Raw genomic sequence first — 24,772 nt, forward strand, 5'->3', positions numbered from 1 at the left:
GAGCGACCAATTCCACCAGCACTGCCTGATCTTATACGGGAGGCTTTTGAAAAGAAGTGAGTAAAAACGCTGAGCTAATACTTTTGGCTGCTGTGAGAGACCGTAGTAGTGGGCGGGGCTTATGCGACGTCTCTCAATGGCGATGTCCTGGAAGGAAGCGTGATCTGTCAGTGCGGTGCCGGTGAAGGTGAGTGCAGGACACTGGGCTGTGAGCAGACAGCCGCTGCAGGGAGCCCATGTGCCTGCGGACTGCACAGCTCTATGGCCGCTCTCACCTGGCTGCTTATACTCCTACACCTGACACAAGCTGCCGCTCAGGTTACTAAGAAATCTGTAACGAAATCCGAAGCAGAAGAGTGTCCGAGCTGTATGGAGCAGCTGGGAGAGAGGAAGGGGACAGAGGAAGCAGAGGGGCTAGTACAAGAATAGTCTATGGTCCCATATATAATACAACTATACATGTTATATACACACACACACACATAACATACAAGTATACATAAACAGCACACTCACTACTAGATACATGCAGAACATATGACTAGACATGTATGTTGTGTGTGCTATGTATGTATAACATATACATTATACATGCTCAACACACACTTTGGTACCTACATGACATACAACTAGACATCTTCAACATACACTTTGGATACATAGATAATATAAAACTATACAGGTTATACATACACAACTTTCACATTTTATACATACAGCTATACATCTTGTACGGGCACACAGTACACATTAGATATGTAACATACAGCTATATATCTAGTACAGGCACACAATACACATTAGATATGTAACATACTGCTATACATCTGGTACAGGCACACAATACACATTAGATATGTAACATACATCTTGTACATATGACACACTATAAACAGGTCACTTAAACCACCTGAATCACACTGCTATAAATACCACCTCAAGATGTTGACCCCAAGCAACTTTAAAGGAGATGTCCAGGAAGTATTCATTTGCTTACCTGGTCTCAGGGATGCAAGTGATAGATGCGGGGTTCTGCCACATCATGGGATCCATGACAGCATCCTCCATAACACTTGTAATTAATTACCTATAAGATTGGGGGAGGAGTGATTCAGGGACTGAATGCTGCCGCAGATCACATGACCCAGGCGTTGTGACATCCCCAGGACCAGGTAACTAAATGGTTACTCCCTATGCAGACATAAATCCTTGCTCCCATCCAAAAATCCTGGGATCCTAATAGAACCTAGTGCAATGACCCAGTGTTCAGCAGTGTGGAGATGGCATGGTCAGGAGTTTGCCCATGAAGAAAGCTTTGCTGATCACAATTTCATTTAGCACACAATCTTCTTACAGGTCCTATTGGCACAATGATGAGGGGGGGATGTTGGGTCCCTCAAGCCAATCCCTGCTACTTGTCTCCCATGTATTGGTATTTCCAGGTGCCTTTGATGTTGGAACAAACAAAGAACCGGAGACAGGCTGGCAGCTGAAACAAACACAACTTGCAGCTCAGTTTACTTCCATTTACATTGCAACATGGAGGCACACAGAAGCATGAGCAGGACAGCCGCCTCATTTATAAGGAGACACACTTCATAAATGCAGGGCTCCTCCACCAGGCTGCGCACCATGCTGGATTTTAGTGATCATTTGCACCAGTAGTGTAACCTACCCCCCGTGCTATTATGGAAGTGGTGTGTGAGGCACAAACCATTGCTCACAATCACTGATGCAAACTGCAGATTCACTGACGTGTGAATGAGGCCTTCATCTAAAACAGGGATAGGGAACCTTTGGCTCTCCAGCTGCTGTGAAACTACAACTCCCATCATGCTCCATTCACTTCCATGGGAGTTCCAAGAACAGCAGAGCAAGTATGCATGCTGGGAGTTGTAGTTTTACAACAGCTGGAGAGCCGTACGTTCCCTACCCCTGATCTAAAACTTTTAGGCCGTCTAGTGTAAAGCCATTTTCACTAAATTGCACTGGCTCCAATGTGCTCTCTCTTTACATTTTTCCACAGCAAAAAAGTCTTAGCTAGTACTTTGGTATCTCTTCAGTCAAGGTTCTAAGCAAATTGAGGTGATTCCAAAAAGTCAGGTCACTGCAGTGTTAGGGAGCAGTCTCCATTGTAGTCCAATATTAGACTCCGCCTCCTCACAGACAAGCCTCGGGCAGAACCAGCATTGATTGGTTGAATGCTGTACACTGGCCAATCAATGCTGGTCAATTCATTCCTATGAGAAAAAGTAAGCTCCCTTGTAACAGCAAGCTGCCAGCTCTCCTGACTAGCAAGGACGAGCCTGCTGCAGAACCAGCGTTGATTTGCCGCAGGCTCGTCTTTGCTAGTCGGGAGAGCTGGCAGCTTGCGGTTACGCGAGAGCTTACTTTTTATCAGCGCAACTGCAAGCGGTGTGCAGTTAAAGTGCACGGACCCCATAGACTATAATGCGGTCCGTGCGCTTTAATTGCACAGCGTTCCTCCTAAATACTCTCCTCCTGCTACTCGTGGACTTGGTGACTCTCCTTTAGTCGAATAGTGGTTTCCCCTGAAACGAGCATTTTTTTCCCCCATAGACTATAATGGGATTTGATCGAGTAATTGAATATTGAGGCTCTACTCGAAATGAATATCGAATATTTCACTGTTCGCTCATCTCTAATCACCACAAATTCTTAAAGAGGACCTTTCATGGATTTGGGCACAGGCAGATTTATATACCACTGGAAAGCCAACAGTTCGCTGAATTCAGCACAATGTCTGCTTTCACGATCTGTGCCTGGGTGAAGTGCTATCGGTGCTGGTACTGTAGCTCTTCACAGTCAGAAGGGCGTTCCTGACAGTCAGTCAGGAACGTCCTTCTGCACAGCAACACCTATAGCGCTGTGCTTTGTGAGCGGGGGAGGAACGCCCCCTCCCTCTGCCCACAGTACTTGTTAATAGACGAGCACTATCAGGAGGGGAGGGGGCGTTCCTCCACTGGTCTCAGAGCACAGCGCTATTGGCACTGCTTGTACAAAAGGACGTACCTGACAGACTGTTAGGAACGCCCTTCTGACTGTGAAGAGCTACGGTATTGGGACTGCTAGCTCTTCACCCGGGGCACAGATCGGGAAAGCAGACAGTGCACTGAATTCAGCGCACTGTCAGCTTTCCAGCAGTATATAGAACTGCCTGTGCCCAAACCCATGAAAGGTCCTCTTTAACCCCTTCCCGACATGCGCCGTAATAGTACGGCGCGTGTCGGGTCTGTAACTATGGCGACCGCCCGGGAGCCGGGCGGCCGTCATAGCCGCCGGGTGTCTACTGCTTTAAGCAGTAGACAACCGGCTCTAATGCCTCCGATCGGTCCCCGGACCGATCGGAGGCATTAATCCCTCCGGCGCTGCTGTCAAAGGCGCCGGAGGCGCCATTTTCCCGGCGGCGCATGGGCGCCGCCATTTTGGCAGGGATCGCCGGCTCCTGGAGCATGCTCCAGGGCCGACGTCACGTTGCCATGACAGCCGGGAGCCTTGTTAAAGGCTCCCAGCCGGTCTGCAAATTCTCTCTTTTGCAGGCTGCTGTATACAGCCTGCAAAAGAGATGATGATTTTTTGCAATGCATTAGCATTGTAATGCATTGCATTAGTGATCAGACCCCCTGGGGTTCAACACCCCTAGGGGGTCTAATAAATGCAAAAAAAAAAATAAAAAAAAAAATATAAAAAAATATAAAAAGTATTAAAAGTTCAAATCACCCCCCTTTCCCTAGAACAAATATAAAAGTAGTTAAAAACTGTGAAACATATACATGTTAGGTATCCCCGCATCCAAAATCGCCCGCTGTACAAATCTATAAAAATATTTTTTCCTGTTTGGTAAACGCTGTAGCAGGAAAAATAGTCAAAAGTGCCAAACCGCCGTTTTTTCACTGTTTTAATTCTGATAAAAATTTGAATAAAAAGTGATCAAAGCAATAACATTTCCCGAAAATGGTAGAACTAAAAAGTACACCCGGCCCCGCAAAAAAAGACGCCTTATGCATCCCCGTACACCTATGTATAAAAAAGTTACGGCCGTCGGAATATGGCGACTTTTAGAAAAAAAAATTTTAACACCGTTTTGGAATTTTTTTTAGGGGTCAAAATGTAAAGAAAACCATATAAATTTGGTATCCCTGGAACCGTACCGAAACACAGAATATAGGGGACATGTCATTTTGGCTGCACAGTGAACGCCGTAAAACCAAAGCCCGTCAGAAAGTCGCAGAAATGCATTTTTTCTTCAAATCCACTCCATTCTGAATTTTTTTCCTGCTTCCCAGTACATTATATAGAATAATTAATGGTGGCATCATGAAGAAAAAATTGTCCCGTAAAAATTAAGACCTCATATAGCTCTGGGAGCGGAGAAATAAAAAAGTTATGGGGTTTAGAAGGAGGGGAGTCAAAAACGAAAATCAAAAAATGCCATCGGCCGGAAGGGGTTAAAGGGAGTGTCACAGTGTTGCATTTTCTCGGATAATAAAATAAAGTAAAAACATGTGTAAATGTAAAAATAACAGAAAAATACGTGTCAATGAAAAAAGACACGAAGTGTGTTTGAATGACTGAGAGGAAAAAATAGTATCAACCCTGTAAGGCTGAGGGCCCACATTGCAGAAACACAGCTTCTTTGGTTGCATATTTTGGTGCGGTTTTTTGAGCCAAAGCCAAGAGTGAATTGAACAAAAGGTAGAAGTACAGTATAAGAACTTCCTATATAATTCCCATTTCTTTTGTAGCCGTTCTTGGCTTTGGCTGAAAAAAATGCAGCAAAATCTGCAACAAAAAAAGCTTCATTTCTGCAACGTGGGGCCTCATCTTAAAAAGGGAAAAAGTGAAGCGGCACTCACGGTCTTCTAAAACCTTCTTTCTTTTTATTAGTAGCTCAATGCAGGACAGTGCAGCAATAATATGCCAAGGATACAAATATTATAGCCCTCAAAACCACAAGTACTAAAATAGCTAAAAATGTTTCCGGTTCTGAGGTTGTTAAAGGAGTTAAATGGATTGTGCCAGAACTTGTATCCTATATACAGAGAATGAGAATGGGGTTCCTTAGACCCCAAAATGGAGCAGTGGCTGAAAAGGCTGCTAAAAAGAAGCTAAGTGTGGCACGTGGCTATCTTGAGCAGTTCCAAGTGGCTGAATAGAGTGCTAGGATGCCATGCTGCTGTTGTATAAGTCAGATTAGGACACAGGGAATCCGTGTTCTTGTGATCAATGGGTGATAATATCTGATCACTTGAGGTTACTGATCACTCGGTTGAGTTGTGCTGTGACTTCCAGTGTGCACTCATACTGCTGTATTTTCAGTCTTTGTTTCAGTCATTTGCTTCCTGTGGACAGCGAAGTTCTATTAACTGCTCTGTTCATTCTTACAGCCATCACTGAGGGGGCAGCAAGAATCCCGGTGAAGAACGTTGCTGGATCTTTGTGAAGGACTGACACGATGCATAACATGCCTCTCCCCTACTTAGTCCGCACAGTACGACTATTACAGTCATGTCATTGTGTATTAGGAATCAGGATACCTTCACTTCTAAAGAACCATTGTACAGGATCTGGACTTCTAGTTCTTCATGAGATGAAACCTTGGACACCTGCATCCATTGCAACATCAGTTCCCATCAGATTTTTACATAAAGAGACTTCAATAAGTGCTGAAGAAAGAAATACAGAGTCTACAGACCACAACCATGCTCTTAGTGATGAGTATGACCTGAGAACAGATGTAGATCATGGTATGGATGGAGAGAAGACTATGCTCCAGGGTACCAGCATAGCACCCCCAAAGAAACTATCTTGTGTGGAAGTGTTGGACGCCTTCAGCAATGCCTCACACAGTCGACATGAAATTTATTGTACCATTATGGATCTGTTCAATATCTTAACTAAAAATAAGAAACTTTCTGACAAACTAATTATTTCTGAGCACCCAAATTTCCACAGCTTATGCTATGAAGTCATGAAGGCTGCCCCCTTGATGTCAAGCAGGTTTTTGGTTTACGCTCTCTATGTCTTTGTGAACCTGAAGGTGGATCAGAGGACCAGGCTTATCCAGACTCTTCTAAGTGTTAGCCAGGTGAGGGTGACCGATGAGGTATTTGCATCAAATGACTCTTATTTTTTAAAAAATTTATTTATTTTTTTAAATGTATATTGTGAGCCCCATATAGGGATCACAATGTACTTTTTTTTTTTCTTTCTTCCTATCAGTATGTCTTTTTAGAATGAGAGGAAATCCACGCCAACACGGGAGGCACATACAATCTCCTTGCAGATGTTGTTCCTGGCGGGATACAAACCCAGGACTCCAGCGCTGCAAGGTTGCAGTGCTAACCACTGAGCCGCCGTGTTGCCCCCAGTGATGACCTATCCTGTCACCATACTCATTCATTAACAAAACAGTGATTAAATTCCTGTAAGAGTAAAGATGCTACAAGCTAGCTGTCTAACTAATTGTACAGTATCAATAATTGTGCATTTAATTTTGAAGCCAGAGTCAGTAACTTTTTTTCTGACTTATTTATTATTTATTGCACTTTCTTTGCAGCACTGGTTAACCCTTAAGGGCTTGTTCACAGAGGGCAAGAGGGGGCGAATTTTGACGTGGAATCCGCCTCAAAATCTGCCCCCTCACAATATAGGTCTATGTAGACCGCTAGCGTTCTTTTTTCCGCTAATGGAAAAAAGAAGCGACATGACCTTTCTTCAGGCAGATTCTTTCAGAAAATCAATACAAGTCAATGGGAGGTGGAAAACCGCTAGCGTTTTTTATGGCAAAGACGCCTCAAAAAATTGCAGGTGGTTTTTTCAAGGTCCATTCACTGTGCTGGAGGAAAAAACCTGAAACAAAAAACGTCTCGAAAAACGCCTCATGTCAAAAAACGCTCCAAAAAAAGCTTCCTAATTCCTGAAGCAGATATTTGTCTGACTTAAGGGTGAATTCACACTGAGTAAACGCTAGCTTATTCTGAACGTAAAACACGTTCAGAATAAGCGGCGTCTAAAGCAGCTCCATTCATTTCTATGGGAGCGGGGATACGAGCGCTCCCCATAGAAATGAATGGGCTGCTTCTTTCACTCCGTGCAGTCCCATTGAAGTGAATGGGGAGTGCCGGCGTGTACGCTCCGGCATGAGCAGAGCTTGCCGTATACGCCGGCACTCCCCATTCACTTCAATGGGACTGCACGGAGTGAAAGAAGCAGCCCATTCATTTCTATGGGGAGCGCTCGTATCCCCGCTCCCATAGAAATGAATGGAGCTGCTTTAGACGCCGCTTATTCTGAACGTGTTTTACGTTCAGAATAAGCTAGCGTTTACTCAGTGTGAATTCACCCTTAGGCTGCGTTCACACAAAGTTTTTTGGTCAGGAATTTGGTCAGGAAACTGACCCAAATTCCTCCTCCTAAAAACACCTCACCATAGGACTGTATGGTAAAGTGTTTTTTGGAGGAGAAATCTGAGTCAGTTTCTTGTCCAAATTCCTGACCAAAACTAGAGTTCTATTGGGAGGCTTTTTTTGGAGGCTGATTTTGAGGCAGATTCCTGACCAAATTCCTGAACAAAAAGCTCCGTGTGAACTCCACCTAAATTCTTCGACCACCCCAGGGCTGTGTTCACACAGAGTTTTTTGGTCAGGAAACTGACTCAAATTCCTCCTCCAAAAAACGCCTAACCATACAGTCCTATGGTGAGGCGTCTTTAGGAGGAGGAATTTGAGTCAGTTTCCTGATCAAATTCCTGACCCACATGGGGCAAGAGGGGGCGGATTTTGACGCCGAATCCACCTCAAAATGTGCCCCCTCACAATATAGGTCTATGTAGACCACTAGCATCCTTTTTTCCGTGAGTGGGAACAAACAAGATGTATAGCTGTATGTTATGTATCTAACAAAAAGAAGCGAGATGCCCTTTCTTCAGACGGATTCCGCGGCTAATTCAGCTGCGGCGTCCGCCTCGCGACAGCACCCTCCGGACTAGGCCCATTCATTTGGGCCTACTCCAGAGTGGGATGCTGCGAGTGTCAGAAGTCGTGGCAGGCGCATTTAGGTCCTATTCTGACGCTGCTTTCCGCATCAAAATCAGGACCAAAATACGCAGTCCGTAGCCCCGTGCGAACTAGTCCTAACACGTGTGAACTAGCCCTACAAAGCTCAGTGTAAGCTGTCAGTGAGATGGTTGCTGCTTAGATGCTGAAAGTTCACTGGTATCTTAACATTGACATGTATTCATCTCCACTCTGAGGTTGAGATCATAATTTACACCTCGTTGCTGTTTTTTTACTTGCTATGTGATGCCAATTTATTTATTTTTTTTGTAGCAACGTCTCAGCACATTGAAGTTAGATGAAATTTCTATACTGGCTAACGCTACGAGAATGATGAACAGCGACAAAAATGTGGACATCTTAAATGCTGGTCTCCAGTAAGTTAATAAATTATACGAGATGTCTGTATTTTATGATGAAACGGTCCCTCTTTCCTCATGTGTCTGATCACACAAGATGACACTAGTGATCATGGTTTGTTCACACTATTTGAAATAGACCCTAATGAACCACGATGGTCGCTCAAGATATTTGTGATTTTAATGGACTACGCCTAGAAATTAGTGATAAAAGTAAACTAGAAATTTTCTTACTCTCACTGTTTGTCAGTCTGCAGTATTTTCTTCTTGACCCTGACAGTCTTGTGGAAATCCTGCAGAGAACACAGGGTTAATCATCTTCTGAGCTGCTCCATCATTAGCTGATGACTGGCTAGAGGGTCTGTGGCTAAGGGAGCGTTCACACCAGCGTCGGTGTCCGACAGATAGTGTCCGCTGCTAATGTCCGTGAAAAATCTTGTGCGGACATTAGCTGTGTCCGTGACATTTTGCATTGATTTAAATGGACATCGTGTGCAATCTTTTACTGTCCGTGGGTGTCCTTAAGTGTCCGTTCCCAAAGATGTCCGACTTTTCAAGCGGATAGCAAAACCCGACATGTAGGTTTTTTCTGTTCGCTTGAAACGTCGGACATCTTTGTGAACGGACACTTAAAGGGATTCTACCATTAAAACTCTTTTTTTTCTAGGTAACACGTCGGAATAGCCTTTAGAAAGGCTATTCGTCTCCTACCTTTGGAAGTGATCTCCGCCGCACCGTTCGTTCGAAATACCGGTTTGTACCGGTATGCTAATTAGTTCTCTCGCAGCGATGGGGGCGGGCCCCAGCACAGGAGATGCGATGGGGGCGTCCCCATTGCTGCTCGAAAACCGACTCCAGCGCCGCCTCTGTCTTCTTCTGCATCCTCTCCTTCCTTCTTCGGCTTGACGTCGGACGCCTGCGCAGTACGCTCTGTTCGGCGAACTTGCGGTGCCGGCACTATGGCCACGGGCATGCGCAGTACGTTCGGCAAAGTTCACCGAACAGAGCGTACTGCGCAGGCGTCCGGCGTCCAGCCGAAGAAGGAAGGGGAGGATGCAGAAGAAGACAGAGGCGGCGCTGGAGTCGGTTTTCGAGCAGCAATGGGGACGCCCCCATCGCTGCGAGAGAACTAATTAGCATACCGGTACAAACCGGTATTTCGGACGAACGGCGCGGCAGAGATCACTTCCAAAGGTAGGAGACGAATAGCCTTTCTAAAGGCTATTCCGACGTGTTACATAGAAAAAAAAGAGTTTTAATGGTAGACAGTAGTAGTGGACACTAGTTGGGAGGCCACTGCTCCAGCCAGTTATCTTACAGACACACATACAGAACACTTAGAAGAGGGCAGGACATAATTCAGCTCCTGTGACATTGAAAAGATTTCTTTATATATTTCTCAGTTTTACTTGTAATATGAGACACAATAGGACCAATGAAAAGCAGAGGATGAAGTGCATTCTGTGCATTGTCTGTGGTTAGTGTTCCTACAACACAGGGCTTCCTTCTAGTCGTACGCAGCAGATAATTGAACCTGTAGGTTTTGCTTAGTTATAAATGTTCATTCATTCTGGCTGTTCAGAAGTTTTTTAGTGTCTGCTACTGATATGACATTTAACGTGTTTTATTGTTAGCTTATTAATAGAGCTGAAATGTGAAGAAATTAAAGATGTCCCCACACTTCTGAGATTGATGAGGATCGCTCCACCACATCTTAGACAGAAATTTGAGGTAAAATCATTTATCGCATGTAGGGTTTGAAATGTTCTTTACATTACTAAGTTTACCTCCAAACATTGAAACGCTTGACATAAATGAACAGTCCAGGTGAATATAAGAAACTTTGTTATATATATTATTAAAGATTAAAGAAATATATTTACTACTCTGCTTATTAGGCCGCTCTCCTGTTCCTTAATTTCTTTCAGACAGTTTCTTTGTAGCATATGTATAAATCTTTAGCCTTAAAGAAGACCTTTCATGTCCTCAGAGATGTTCGATATTACATCTCATTGTGATATTTCATCTCTGATAGTACATTAAACTCGGCACACTGTCGGCATTCACAGAATGTGCCCCGATGCCGGAGATGTCTGTGCCCTTAATTTCGTCACCAACTAGAGAGATTGCTGGCCTGTGAGGAACGCACTCCTCCCCCCAATAGTACTCTACAGTAGCCTTGTACTGTCAGGGGGTGTTTCTTGATGTCGAATAAACTATATATTGACCTTTCAAAGTGAAAGGTATAGTTTGATGTGTTAAAGGGAATGTGTCACCAGAAAAATTGAGTTTTTTTTGTTGTTGTTGTTTTTAAACCAATTTAGTAGGTTAAAGATATTTTTAATGGTTTTATTTTATTTTTTTCTGTGTCATTGTTTATATTTTAAAAAAGTACTAAATCCTGCAGTTTTCACTCTGGCCACTAAGCCTGAGAGTATAGAAAATAATAGAATAAGATAGCAATAATTGATGATAACAGAAGATAACACCACTGGCCTATCTTGGCATCCACTACTGACAGTAGGTCACAGATTATTGACTTCTCCTTCATGCACAGAGCATGTTTAGGACCGCTCCCTCAAACCTGAATGACTTGACTGCAGACTATTGCTACCTTTGGCTACAAGCCTGCTGTAAAGCATATCACTAAATGCTGTTAACAGAGCAGAGGAGGATCTCCGGCAAGATAAGCATGATTAGAAAATAGAATTTAAAAAAATCTTCATTATGGTTGTAACACATTATTAAAAAAAGTGACTCTTTCTCTTTAAAGAGGACATTTCACCACCTCCACTAATTCAATTTCTTAGCATCTGTTAATAGGCACCACATCATTGATTCCAGTGCAGTTGGATTTTTTTCTCTAGCCCCCACCATTCTTGATCAACAAGTGCAGTTAGTTTTGGTGCCTGATGTGCTATGTAAGCTCTGTAATGTCAGCAGGGCGGTGTCAGGCAGGGGGTGTCATTCAGAGCTCCGATCAGAGACAGCCAGTGTCAGAGCTCAGCATCCCTTGTCTGCTCCCGCCTGACACCACCCTCCTGACAGTACAGCATGTCAGGCACCAAAACTAACAGCATTGAGTGCTCAGAAATGTTGGGGGCTAGAGAAAAAATTCCATCTGTGCCAAAATCAGTGGAGTGGTGCCTATTAAATGATATAGCTGGACTTGTTGAGGTGGTGAAAGATCCTATTCACATCTCATTCTGATTCATATGATAATGTTTCTGGTCCTAAAGCTTTTTGGAGGTTTATCGCTTTTATCAGACTTCTAATTGAGGTACCTTTGTATAATGGACAAAGCAACCACTCGCATTCACAGTAGCTTGTCTGGACATTTATCCACTTTAATTCTCCTTATTTTTTATTCTAAAGTCATGTACTGTGGTCTTTTACATGACAGCACCTTGTCACGTAACATTTTATGCGTAAAATTTGCTTTATCATCCTTAAAGGGGGTTTGCTCACAAATAGCACCTATGTCCTTTTGGCAGGATAGGCATACGTTATAGATCCTCACCAGTCACAAAACTGAGGGTCCAGATGAATAGTATTGATGGCAATTATTAAAATTGTTATGTGTGCAGATCTTCATCTGTGTACAGTCCTATGAAAAAGTTTGGGCACCCCTATTAATCTTAATCATTTTTAGTTCTAAATATTTTGGTGTTTGCAACAGCCATTTCAGTTTGATATATCTAATAACTGATGGACACAGTAATATTTCAGGATTGAAATGAGGTTTATTGTACTAACAGAAAATGTGCAATATGCATTAAACCAAAATTTGACCAGTGCAAAAGTATGGGCACCTCAACAGAGAAGTGACATTAATATTTTGTAGATCCTCCTTTTGCAAAGATAACAGCCTCTAGTCGCTTCCTGTAGCTTTTAATCAGTTCCTGGATCCTGGATGAAGGGATTTTGGACCATTCCTCTTTACAAAACAATTCAAGTTCAGTTAAGTTTGATGGTCGCCGAGCATGGACAGCCCGCTCTCAAATGATCTGAAAACAAAGATTGTTCAACATAGTTGTTCAGGGGAAGGATACAAAAAGTTGTCTCAGAGATTTAACCTGTCAGTTTCCACTGTGAGGAACATAGTAAGGAAATGGAAGACCACAGGGACAGTTCTTATTAAGCCCAGAAGTGGCAGGCCAAGAAAAATATCAGAAAAGCAGAGAAGAAGAATGATGAGAACAGTCAAGGACAATCCACAGACCACCTCCAAAGAGCTGCAGCATCATCTTGCTGCAGATGGTGTCACTGTGCAACGGTCAACAATACAGCGCACTTTGCACAAGGAGAAGCTGTATGGGAGAGTGATGAGAAAGAAGCAGTTTCTGTAAGCACACCACAAACCGAGTCGCCTGAGGTACGCAAAAGCACATTTGGACAAGCCAGCTTCATTTTGGAAGAAGGTCCTGTGGACTGATGAAACAAAGATTGAGTTGTTTGGTCATACAAAAAGGAATTATGCATGGTGTCAAAAAAAAAAAACTGCAGTCCAAGAAACACTGTAAAATTTGGTGGAGCTTCCATCATGCTTTGGGGCTGTGTGGCCAATGCCGGCACCGGGAATCTTGTTAAAGGTGAGGGTCACATGGATTCCACTCAGTATCAGCAGATTCTTGAGAATAATGTTCAAGAATCAGTGACAAAGTTGAAGTTACGCCAGGGATGGATATTTCAGCAAGACAATGATCCAAAACACCGCTCCAAATCGACTCAGGTATTCATGCAGAGGAACAATTACAATGTTCTGGAATGGCCATCCCAGTCCCCAGACCTGAATATCATTGAACATCTGTGGGATGATTTGAAGCGGGCTGTCCATGCTCGGCGACCATCAAACTTAACTGAACTTGAATTGTTTTGTAAAGAGGAATGGTCCAAAATCCCTTCATCCAGGATCCAGGAACTGATTAAAAGCTACAGGAAGCGACTAGAGACTGTTATCTTTGCAAAAGGAGGATCTACTAAATATTAATGTCACTTTTCTGTTGAGGTGCCCATACTTTTGCACCTGTCAAATTTTGGTTTAATGCATATTGCACATTTTCTGTTAGTACAATAAACCTCATTTCAATCCTGAAATATTACTGTGTCCATCAGTTATTAGATATATCAAACTGAAATGGCTGTTGCAAACACCAAAATATTTACAACTAAAAATGATTAAGATTAATAGGGGTGCCCAAACTTTTTCATAGGACTGTATATAAACTGGCAGCATCACTACATGGAGGTTATAACATGTCCTCCATATTCCTTTTCAATATGTCCATAATTTCTCATAGGAAAAGGCTTTACAGATGACTGACAAGTTCACAGTCCCTCAGTGCTACAATATGGTGTCTATGCTGGCTGAAAAGAATCTGCATTCTGAGAGTCTTCTGGATACTTGTAGCCGCAAACTCATTGGTAAGCTCATTGTAACGTTATTTGCTTTTTCATTACAGGTAACCTTTTACATTGAACAATGTGCCTGATCTGCTAGCAGCATGTTATAGAGAAAACGGAGCTGAAAAGCCTGAAATGAAGCTTTGAGGGAAAAGATTCAGTATAAGGCTCCATACAGATTGTGTTTTTTTTACATCCGTTTAACAGTTGCATAAAATCGAGGCAAACCAATGAAAGTGGATGATATCACTGTAAAAAAAAAAAATGTGTTTCCATCTTTATCTTTATTTATTTATATTTTTTAGCATACCATAATTGTGTGTCTGTCCAAAAAAGCAGACAGAAACAAATCCGATTTTTTAACATCAATGCCTATGTTAAGGCACCGTTTTTTTTATGTTTGACAGACCCAAAGTCCTGCATGCCTGAGTTTGTGTCCGTGCAAAATAAAAAAAAAAAAAAAAAAAAGGTTCACCGTGGAGAGGCTGCATACAGACATTGGCGGTTTGCTTTAAAAACCCATTCAAATGAATAGGTTTTAAAACTGACCACCGGCAAGCCATCTCCTATGCAGCGGAAATATGATGGATTGACAGGGGCGCAATACTGAATATTTTCCCACAAAGCGACTGTATGTATCAGTCTGCTCAGCACCTACTGCTCTATAACATGCTGTCTGCAGATCAAATAGCATGGGATCGCCATACCAGCTTCCTGTTATCTTTAGTACCACAAGGAGACAAACACATGACATTATTTGCATTTTTGTGGCCAGTCAGACTCTGCAAAGGAGGGAAATCATATACGACTCAATATTAATGTCTGTCAGCATAGGTAAGAAGAAATCCCTCATGGGCTGTAGAAGGCGAAGCCAGTCCAGAAATGAAACTGCACATGTATATGACAAGTAGTGAAGGCCGCAGCCTGGAGACACAGCGCTCACATCCAGCTTGTATTACTGGGACGGACATGACTGAGAAATGTCTGAATCTAGACGCAGGCTACAAGGCTGCATTTCTAAGGGCATGAAGGAATGAAGACTGGAGTCTGAAGCTAGAACAGCTTTTATTACTTCAAGTAACCACTGCCATATGTAACATCACATTACCATGTGAAATATTTTATTTCTATGCTTATTCATTTCACTATCTATAAACTGAACTCTGTACTAACATGTTATGCAGTGAGCGCCCACTAGTGGTGAGAATTTTAGTATTTTACTCTGTGGCTATGTATTGGATATAATGCTATATATAGCCTGCTGAAAGAAGAAATTAAGAATTAATGACACCAAATACTACAATAGAAAATGAAATTACATTCACTGTAGGTAAAATCCAGTGGAACCTCTCAAGTAATTTATCATCATATCACGTGAAGTAAAGTCGCATCTAGATGTACTTGTAAGTTTCGCTTTAATCTCCTTTACCCGATACCTTTTCTTCTTGCTTTTAGATTGTTTGGATGAGCTTTCCTGTAAAAGAATCATCTCCCTGACTGGACACTGCTCAAGACTGTCATATTTCAATGAAAAGCTTTTGTCTGCAATTGGCAATAATATCATGAACAACATATATATGTGGAATATATGGCAGGTAAGATCAGCAGTAACATCATCAGGCAAACCTTAAAGGGATTTTTCCATCTTAAATTTTTTTGTCCTTGTCCTGTCAAGTCAAATAAATTTCCTACCAGAAAGTTTGTTGACTTCATGTTGTTTTGCTCACTCCTTTGTTACACCTGTACAGAGGCGCAACTACTCTGGGAGAGGCTGCCACAGGGCCCGGGACATTAGGGGGCCTGGTGGCAGCTGCTACCGCTGCAGATTTTTTTTTTTTTCCATAGACCTTTACCTGCTGGAGTAACTCCAACAGGTAATGAGCCCTATCTACTTTCAATCCTGGCTCCTGCTCACGGCCGCTGGCGTTTCCCCTTCTTCAAAGGCTGCTGTGTCTAGGATTCGAGATCAGTAAGTAAGGCAGCGGGCCCGCGACCCCACAAACACTATTATTATACTTGGGGAAGGGGGGGGTCTGAAAAGACCCCAGAGTATAGTAATTGTTCTTGGGTGGTGCAAGGACCACTATGGGGTATAATACTGTGTGCAGTGGCCACTATGGGAAATAATACTGTGTGCAGGGGCCACTATGTGACATATTGGCCAATATAGAGCTTTAGAGAGGCTGACTGGGCCGCAATCTACTACCTGTGCTCTAGAGTTGTCCTATTGGCAGTTGACTGATATAGTTGTTATTACCCAAATTGTGTCTGTCACATACAGTTTGACATTTGGGGGAAATGTATTAAAGAGGACCTTTCACAACCTAGGGCACATGCGGTTTAATATACTGCTAGAAAGCTGATATTGCACTGAATTCAGTGCACTTTCGGCTTTCACGTTGTGTGCCCCCGGTGAAGAACTATTTGTGCCGATACCGTAGCTCTACACCCTTCCTCACAGTTGCACCTATAGCGGTGTACTGTGAGATTGGTAGACGAGTAAGGTGGGGGGGGGGGCATTCCTCACCGCTCAGGGTCATCGCTGGATGGTAAGCAATGACCGCTCTCACAGTACAGCACTATAGATGCTGCTGTGAGGAAGGGCATTCCTGACTGACTGAATTCAGTGCTCTGTCAGCTTTCTAGCGGTGTATTAAACCGCATGTGCCCCAAGTGATGATAGGTCCTGCCTCATAATAAATCAAGCATACTTCCATGCATCAGAATTGAAACCTACCCCAGTCTAAAACCGATTTAGATTTTGTGTGTATTTCATACCAATTTTCTCTGGAGAGTATTAAGAAATGTTTTGGGCAGAGGCATCCCAATCCTGGCCTGCCTTGCTCTCCGCCACACTCTTCAAACTTCTTGAAAAAGTGGCAAGCTTGTTGGAACACAAATGATTTGGTGCAGGAAAGGATCGTGCGCCAACCATGTACCACATTAACACCCATCTATGGCAGAAAACTGGAGTAGTTAGGGTAACACACTTCCTCTTTTATGTTCCAGCCGGTATTACACATGGGTGGTCATTGCCTGGCTGAATCTGGCGACATTAAGTATTATGCTGTTACTCACAGAAAACTGCTACTTTGTTTGTCTCTCGCTTTCCACAGATTTCCGTTGTTCTCACTAATATGGCATTCCTTCGCTTTCGATATGTTCCACTACTGGATTACTTTGCTGATAAAATCATGCAGGATTTGCAGTCGCTGAGAGCATACCAGTTAGCAACAGTGGCCAAAGTGTATTCTATGGTGAACCACCTGCCTGAAGGAAAGGAAGATAAGTAAGTGTAATGTATATCTCACCTGACCCACAGAACAGCTTGCCAGTATATTTCCTCCATACATTGCTAGGTCAATACTTGTGTTCAGAGTACAGGAGAGCGCACCAGACAGACGGATGGACCAGTCAAACAATAAGAAAGAAGCAACATGTATATTATTTTATTATGCCACAACAAAAACCTCAAGGAACCAAAGAAACAATTTTAAATAAAAATATCAATTTTTTTTTTTTTTTTGAAAGTAGAAAATAAAAGACAAACATATAACACAATGGAGGGCAACACAGAAAAATCCGCCCATAAAAATGGGCGAACAATACCGTACCCCTCCCACCGGTGATGAACTGGAAGTGTTCGCCAAAAGATATATGGCATATAATATATGAAAACAATGCTCTGCTAATGACTGACCATAGCATTGCTCCCGAGTCATAAGAATTTGCCGCCCAGCCAATGACTGACCATAGCATCGATCTGCCGTGACTGGCTCTGCAGGGATTTTTTTTGTTGTGTTTCAGGGGAAGTGAGAAACTTTAAAGCTGGAGTGGTGGGGGAATGGTTAAGAATGTTTTGGTTTTTTTTTTGTTTATTTACACATCTTTGAGCCTTGTTTAATAGTTTTTATCAACCAGACAACACCTTTTAAATTACATCTGTGGTACAATGGCGGCAGGCCGAGTCCCAAATGGCAGTAAAATTCAAGTCATCATTTGCAAGGTTCTCATTCTAGGTCCCATTTGCAATCATTTTGTCTTCTCAAACCCTGTCTCTTGTCGTGTTTTTACTAAGAGAAGCAATATCAAAAGTTCCTAACAGTCACTTATCGTCCTCTATAAAGTAAGCGCACCCTGCACAGGGATCACAGTACATTTGGATCCTTTCCATTGTGTTTTGAGGCTATGCTTTCAGAGGGTTAGGGGCACATACGCACGTAAAACATCCCTTTTTGAAGGCCACACAGGTTGTATTACAGAGTATCATGGTACATAAAGGGAATTATTAACCAGGATTTTCATTTGATAAGGTATTTTTCAGTCATCATAGCTAATGAAGGTGCCATGACATAGCCGCAATAGGGTTGCATTACCTTTCATTAGCTGCAATAATTGCAACGCTACATTGTGACCTTTGGCCATGCGGTATGTGGTGCAGTCAAAGTTGTTGTACAGTCCTAACTCTCTAGTGAATCTCCTGTCGTCTGCTGCTTCTCTCTTTTATTTTGTAGTTCTCCATCCCCCTTTTCTTCTTTGTCTGTTACGTGAGGTTGTTAGCTTTCTGTGTGTTTTGCCTCTGTATGTATTATATCGCTGTGTTGGTCCATTAGATTATTGGTTTATGGTGTTTAAATGCCCTATTTTACATCACTATAGTAGTGTTAGTTAGTTCACAACCATTTGACTGGCTAAAAGGGGTTATCCCACAAAAGATTTCATTTGAGTGGTGACGGAGCCCCCCCCCCCCTCCACAAAGGAAGCATTTGAACGGAGCGGGGGTCCAGCATGTACCTGTCATTTATGACCTCTGGGGCTGATAGAGATAACTGAATATAATGCTTTTCTGCTTCCTTTGGCCTCAGTGCCATTTAATGGAGTAGCAAGGTGCATGCACAACATCTGCTTCATTGAAACATTTCTTCAAGTAGGAAAGGGTGGCTCTGAAGCCCCATTCTAGTGATCGGTGGGGGCTCAGCAATGAGGTACTCTCTGATCATACATTTATCACCTATCAACATAAATACTTTTCATGTGATCGGCTCTTTAGATGTAGAAAAAACAACAATTTTCCTGACAACTATTTCCTACGTTAGAAATTGTAGTGAACATTCTTGTAACTTTTTCTCTGCGTTTCAGGTTCCTGGAGTTTTTGAACGCTGCACTGGAGTTACATAACAATAGTATGAAGAGAAAAGAACTTCTTAGAACCATTTACAACTTCTGTTTGCTTGGATTGGTTTCTCCATCTTCTATTCGTGAACTTCTAGAAGACGAAAGCTTGTTAAGTGAGTTAGTGAACTAGCCGGTACAGTACATCCTGTCCCGCAGTATACCTCCGCATGTATTACCTGCTATAATTCAGGGTCAGTGCAAGCTAGATCACATATATCCTCTAGATGTCTCTTCATTAAATTCAGCAACACACGCTTTAACCCTTTCTGTGCCAAGGATGTATCTCATATGTCAAGGTTGCACACTACAGTCATAGCAATACCAAATATCGATGGAGCAATCCATCTAGTAATAAATTTATAGTAAATGGAACAGATTTTACATATTCACTCACTGTCTTTATAACCTATCATTTACAACTAGTTTACCAAAAAAAAAAAAAAAATCACATATTTCTGGGCCAGACGTTTAAGCACAAACGTGGATTTTTTACAAATTGTTGCAAGGAAATTACATTGTGTCTCACAATTACATGAAGATGCTAGTGTTTATACTGAGTGTGGTAAAATAAGCACACTATTGGGGGATATTGCCGTGTTCCTACAGGATCAACAAATCAATAATCAATAGAAGCCAGGATCCTCTGTGTACATACAAAATATAAATAAAACTTAACATTTAACCATTAAAAAATCCAAACCTTACAAAGGTTATAAAAATTATGATGGAACAGTCTTACCAAGTAAGGTTGCAGGTGACAGCGGCATAAGCGCATCGCGTGGGGCCTTACAGTTATCGGTAGTAGAAAAAAATAAGTACAAAATAGGGTTACCCTCCTACACCTAACACCCCAGAAACAATTCTTGCCCTAGGTAGTGACATCTTAGGCCCTTCACGTGGCCTCAGTGGTCACATGTGGCTCAGACTTCCGCCACACGTCAGCACGGGACTGAGAAGACTCGAGCGTGCAGTATGAATTTTTTTTTTTTTTTTTTACTGTCCCCAGTTGATTTAAAACTTAAGTGGGTTGTCCACTTTTTCCTGAACAACCCCTTTAAGAGAACTAGGGTTCTGTTCTCCATACTGGTGCTCTGTTTTGCAATAAATAATACTAGAACTGGATTTAAAGGGGCTCTATCATTGGGAAAAGTCATTTTTAACTAAGCACATCCTTGCATAGCTTTTAGAAATACTATTCCACATCTACCTTTTGTATGCTAACCTCCTCATTGGTTTTTGAATGAGCCCATTTTTATTCATATGCTAATTAGCTTCTCAGTGCACCCCAGAAGTCTCAGTGTGCACCCTCTGCTATTCTTTCTTATGTATATATACAGCACAGGCTGCTGATGACTTCCTGTTTGCACACACACATAGGAGATAATAGTAGAGACGAATGCTGCTGGGAACTTCCTGTGCTGGCTGGAAGCTCATTAGCATATGAATAAAAATGGGCTCATTCAAAAGCCACTGAGGCAATTTACATACAAAAGGTAGGTGTAAAATAGCCTTTCTAATGCCTATGCAAGGATGTGATTAGTTAAAAATGACTTTTCCCAATGATAGAGCCCCTTTAAAGTCAGTGGGATTAGGCCTTAAAAAATGGATCTGTCACAGCAGTTCTGGTTCCTCTATGTTGTGATGAACTAAGGTTTGGTTCATATTTAGTCACATTTATGTGGATTAAAATATTGTAATCTGCTTTATATAAATACAGTTGTATTTGATGAATACTGATTATTTAAAGGGGCTATCCAGTTTCTAATATTGAAGACCAGTCCTTGGGATAGGTCATCAATATTAGATCTACGAGGGTCCGATAGCTGAGACCCCCGCAGATCTGTTGTTCAGGTAATGTCCTGGTAATGTTTCCATACTGGGAGCCGCACTGTTGTATGATTTGTAGTGTCAGGTTTTGTTACTGTAGCACTGACCCTATGAAGTCTGTACACATTACCAGGAGCCGCACTGTCTCAACGCAGCAGATTTGTGGAGGTCTCAGTTGTCAGACTCACTGGTCAAATATTAATGACCTATCCTAAGGATAAGTATTACAAACTGGATAACCACTTTAATGCAAAGTACGGCACTTGGCAAGTCTCTATGGGTCTGCTAAATATGGGACCAGACTGCCACTGCATTCTAATAGGACCCCCATCTCATGACTGGGAGAACTTCATGCAGTGAGCATTGTTTTAGTTCTCAAAACTGCAACAGTCATTTAACTGAAAATCTTGTTTTTCCTCCTAGGCACAATGGACCCTGTTGAAAAATCATATGTGAGACATATTAAACTGTGTTTGTTACTGGAGTCGGGTTCAAGTCCATATTCAGTGAAAGATTTGGAGAATGTTGAGGCCAACCATAGTCATTCAGTCGCCATGTGTCACTCTTTCCTGAAAAACCATTTTAATGACCCCTCCCTGTATCAGGAGAACATGCAGTTTCCCAGCAGCTACTTTATAGGTAAGTGCAAGCTGTGAGTGAATGAATTGATCTTGTCAAATTTTTCCAACAATTCCCCTACAAACCAAGAAAGCTCACAGACCATGCAGGATCCCATTCACAAACACATAACTACTGATCAGTAATTCGGTAATGTTTGGACCACTGTTAAATCTCCCACTTTTTTCATGGCAGACTTTGTGCTCACTCTGGATACAGAACGGAACAAATTGGTACCAACAGGGAATATGCAGAACTTTGAAGGTTCTCAGAATATTTCTAGGTAAGGTCTTTGAATTCTGTGGCTTTACATTTCAGGACATAAAAAATATGCGGTCCTTAGAAAGGCTTAAAATTACTACTGTAAAATTAAAACTGTTTTGCTATTTTGTACTAAAAAGGCATCTAAGCCTTTTCTGAAGCTGTACGCTGTGACTGCCATAACCAGCTCCAGGAGTAGGCTATTCCACAGATTCACAGTCCTAACAGTGAAGAAGCCTTGTCAGCTCTTGAGATTAAACCTTTTTTTCTCTAGATAGAGGGATTTTACATGGAACAGCTTTTCCCCCTATTTCTTATATGGGCCATTTATATATTTATACAGGTTTATCGTATCTCCCCTTAAACGCCTCTTCTCCAGACTAAACAGATTTAACTCTTTTAGACCGGGGCCCCACGGGACGTAAACGCCGCAATTTGCCCGCAGTGGAAACGCTGTGGGAAAAATCGCGGCGTTGTACAGTGCAGGCAAAGTGGATGGGATTCATGCGAATCCCATGCCCACTTTGCGGAAAAGATTGCAGCGCAGACACGCTATTTGCAAAGCCATCGCAGCTTGTCAATTATATCTACGGAAACGCCGGCGGCTTTCACGTAGATATAATGTTAAGAGAAAGTCCGCAGATGAAAACTGTTAACTCTTAAAAGCGCTGTGGAAAGAACTGCAATGCGTTAACGCCGCGGTTCTTTCCGCAGCGCTTTAGCGCTGCGATTATGGCCCTTGGGGCCTTAGCCTTAATCTCTCCTCATAACTGAGGTCCTTATGAGTTTTGTGGTCCTCCGTTGAAGCCTCTCCAACTCTAGGACATCTTTTCTATGTACTAGTCCCCAGAACTGAACTATGTAATCCAGAAGGGGCATCACCAATGAATTATAAAGTGATAATATTACATCCCTGTCCCGTGAGTCCATGTCACTTTAAAGGGGCTCTATCACCTAATTTCAGCAATATGAGATAGACATATTGCTGAATAGCCTTTAAAAAGGCTATTCCGTCCCGCTAATCATTTTATAAAAGAGCAGCCTGTTAAGTTTAAGCCAAAAAACATATATGTAAATCATAATTACCATGCACGGTGGGCGTTTCGTGCAGCCCCTCCACGTCATCCATCGTTGACGCCCTCCTCTGGTTTCTTCTCGGTGAGACGTCCTCCTTCTTTTGCGATATTCTACCTCCATCTTACTTCCGGCGGTTTTCAGCAAATTCCCCTGAGAACTACACAAAAATGGTGCTGGAGCATGCGCAGTAGCAGAAGAAGGAACCCATTGAAATCAATGGGAGGCTTTTTTTTCAGTACTGAAATTCAGCACCACATTCAGCGCCATTTTCCTCCATGTGAATGCACCCTTATACAGGACAGTATCCTGCTGGCCTTAGAAGCTGCTGACTTACATTTCAAGTTCAGTCTTGATGGGAAGAAAGTTAACTTTTAATGCCTATGTAAATGAGCTATTGAATATGTCTGTGGCACCTACTGGAGAACGTATTTTTGCCTTTGTTCTGCAGCACATTGGTACCTATCAGTCGTTCTGTTAGGTATCAGCACTGGGTAGGGACCAGGTCTGCTAGCAAATGCAGCCATGTCCTTGATGCACCAAGCAGCTCATCTACATATGGAATAAGACTTGATTCCAGATTGCACATTACACTTTGTTCATTTTGCCCTTGAGGGCCCCTACAGCAGCATTATTAATGGTTTAGAGGCAATGGTGGTAGTTGTAGACCTTTACAATGTACTGGTGCAGTAGGAAGCAATAAAGCTATCTGTGTATTTCACCATGTCATTCTCTGCTCTGTTGCCTTCATTATTTTAATAAGTGGTTTGGGTACCAGACTTACAATTGACTTTGTTTTCCATCATTTCTTGCAGAATTGCTGTATTGTGCTGCACTGCCAATGCTTTCACATTGGGGAGTCTTCACCCGGTGGGAAAGATGGCTTTAAAGATCAGGCATCTAAAATCACTTGGATTCACTGTTGTGCTGGTGAGTGTTAAGACTTAAGTTATTTTCCAATCTTCAAATTTATGCTGAAGAACTTGCTGTAGTTCTTCGTCGTCTGTTCTACTAGTAAAGGATTTACTATCCCAAAACATCAGCGTTTTCACCAGTAGTAGTGGTGCCTATTTCTAAGTTTGTAACGTTAGGTTCACACTAGCGCCCGGAGTTCTGCATGCAGAAGACGGAAAGCTGTCAGACCGGGTCCGGCTGTGAGCGCCGGTGAGCGTTTTATGCTCTCCGCCGCGAAACCATTTTTTTTTAAACCGGACACAGAGTACTGCATGTCCGACTCTGTGTCCGGTTTAAAAAAAACGGTTTCGCGGTGGAGAGCATAAAACGCTCACGGCCGGACACCTTTCAAACCCATTCATTTGAATGTGTTTGAAAGAGTCCTGCAGCTTTCCGTCTCCTGCTCTGTTTTGTGCAGGAAACGGAAACCTGTATGAACGGAGACCGGGCGCAGATGTGAACGAGCCCTTATTGAGCCCTATGGTTTTTGTTATGGCAGACCTATGAAAATATTTTGGATCAAGTGATACTATACAGTGTGTATGTGTCATATTTTACCATGTATGTATAATAGAAAAGATATGAAGGCCATGTGTGAGGGCAGCATGTGATAGAGAGGTAGATGTTGAGCTTGAGGATTTAGAATACTGTGAACATACTGACATTAATTGTCTTACCTATTTTTGTCTTTTAAAGATTCCCGTAAACCAGTTTATAATGCTGACTGAAGCAAAGAAGGTGGAGTTCCTGAGAGAAAATATTTTTAAGGAATTCTCCGCAAACCAAAGTTCAGAGCAGGGAAATGAAGTCCAACAGCTTGCACATCATGAGACTTAGGTGGTTATGGCATGGACGTGGAATTGCTAAAGGTCTAAATTATACCACGTTACGTACATCATCTTTGCTACGTCTACAGACTTTGTAATAATGTAAAATTTCATAAATTAAAAAATGTCTCTCATTTTAGCATTTTGAATCTCTTTGTATTTTCTTTTTATTGACCAGTACAAACAAATCCTTAAG

The 24,772-nt window shown here is 42.3% G+C and overlaps 1 protein-coding gene across 1 annotated transcript; it reads left to right on the forward strand.

Annotated features, from left to right (window-relative positions):
* Nucleotides 1–110: 110 nt before the first annotated feature.
* FASTKD2 (FAST kinase domains 2) lies at nucleotides 111–24,660 on the forward strand. The gene is made up of 12 exons (XM_075284294.1): nucleotides 111–187; nucleotides 5,409–6,109; nucleotides 8,352–8,455; nucleotides 10,072–10,168; nucleotides 13,738–13,861; nucleotides 15,296–15,435; nucleotides 16,957–17,129; nucleotides 18,980–19,128; nucleotides 21,266–21,481; nucleotides 21,656–21,743; nucleotides 23,611–23,725; nucleotides 24,446–24,660. Exons 2-12 carry the CDS (start codon nucleotides 5,477–5,479, stop codon nucleotides 24,584–24,586), a joined length of 1,980 nt encoding a protein of 659 aa, XP_075140395.1. The 5' UTR covers nucleotides 111–187; nucleotides 5,409–5,476; the 3' UTR covers nucleotides 24,587–24,660.
* The last annotated feature ends 112 nt before the right edge of the window (nucleotides 24,661–24,772 follow it).

The sequence above is a fragment of the Leptodactylus fuscus genome, chromosome 8, assembly GCF_031893055.1.
Source record: "Leptodactylus fuscus isolate aLepFus1 chromosome 8, aLepFus1.hap2, whole genome shotgun sequence".
NCBI classification, from domain to species: Eukaryota; Metazoa; Chordata; class Amphibia; order Anura; family Leptodactylidae; genus Leptodactylus; species Leptodactylus fuscus.

Bases quoted from the DNA above. Each gene is read 5' to 3' on its own strand.
- FASTKD2 (XM_075284294.1), top strand. From the start codon at position 5,477: ATGCATAACATGCCTCTCCCCTACTTAGTCCGCACAGTACGACTATTA. The intron at 6,110-8,351 runs GTGAGGGTGACC...TTTTTTTTGTAG, and splicing joins CTCTTCTAAGTGTTAGCCAG to CAACGTCTCAGCACATTGAA. The intron at 13,862-15,295 runs GTAAGCTCATTG...TCTTGCTTTTAG, and splicing joins TTGTAGCCGCAAACTCATTG to ATTGTTTGGATGAGCTTTCC.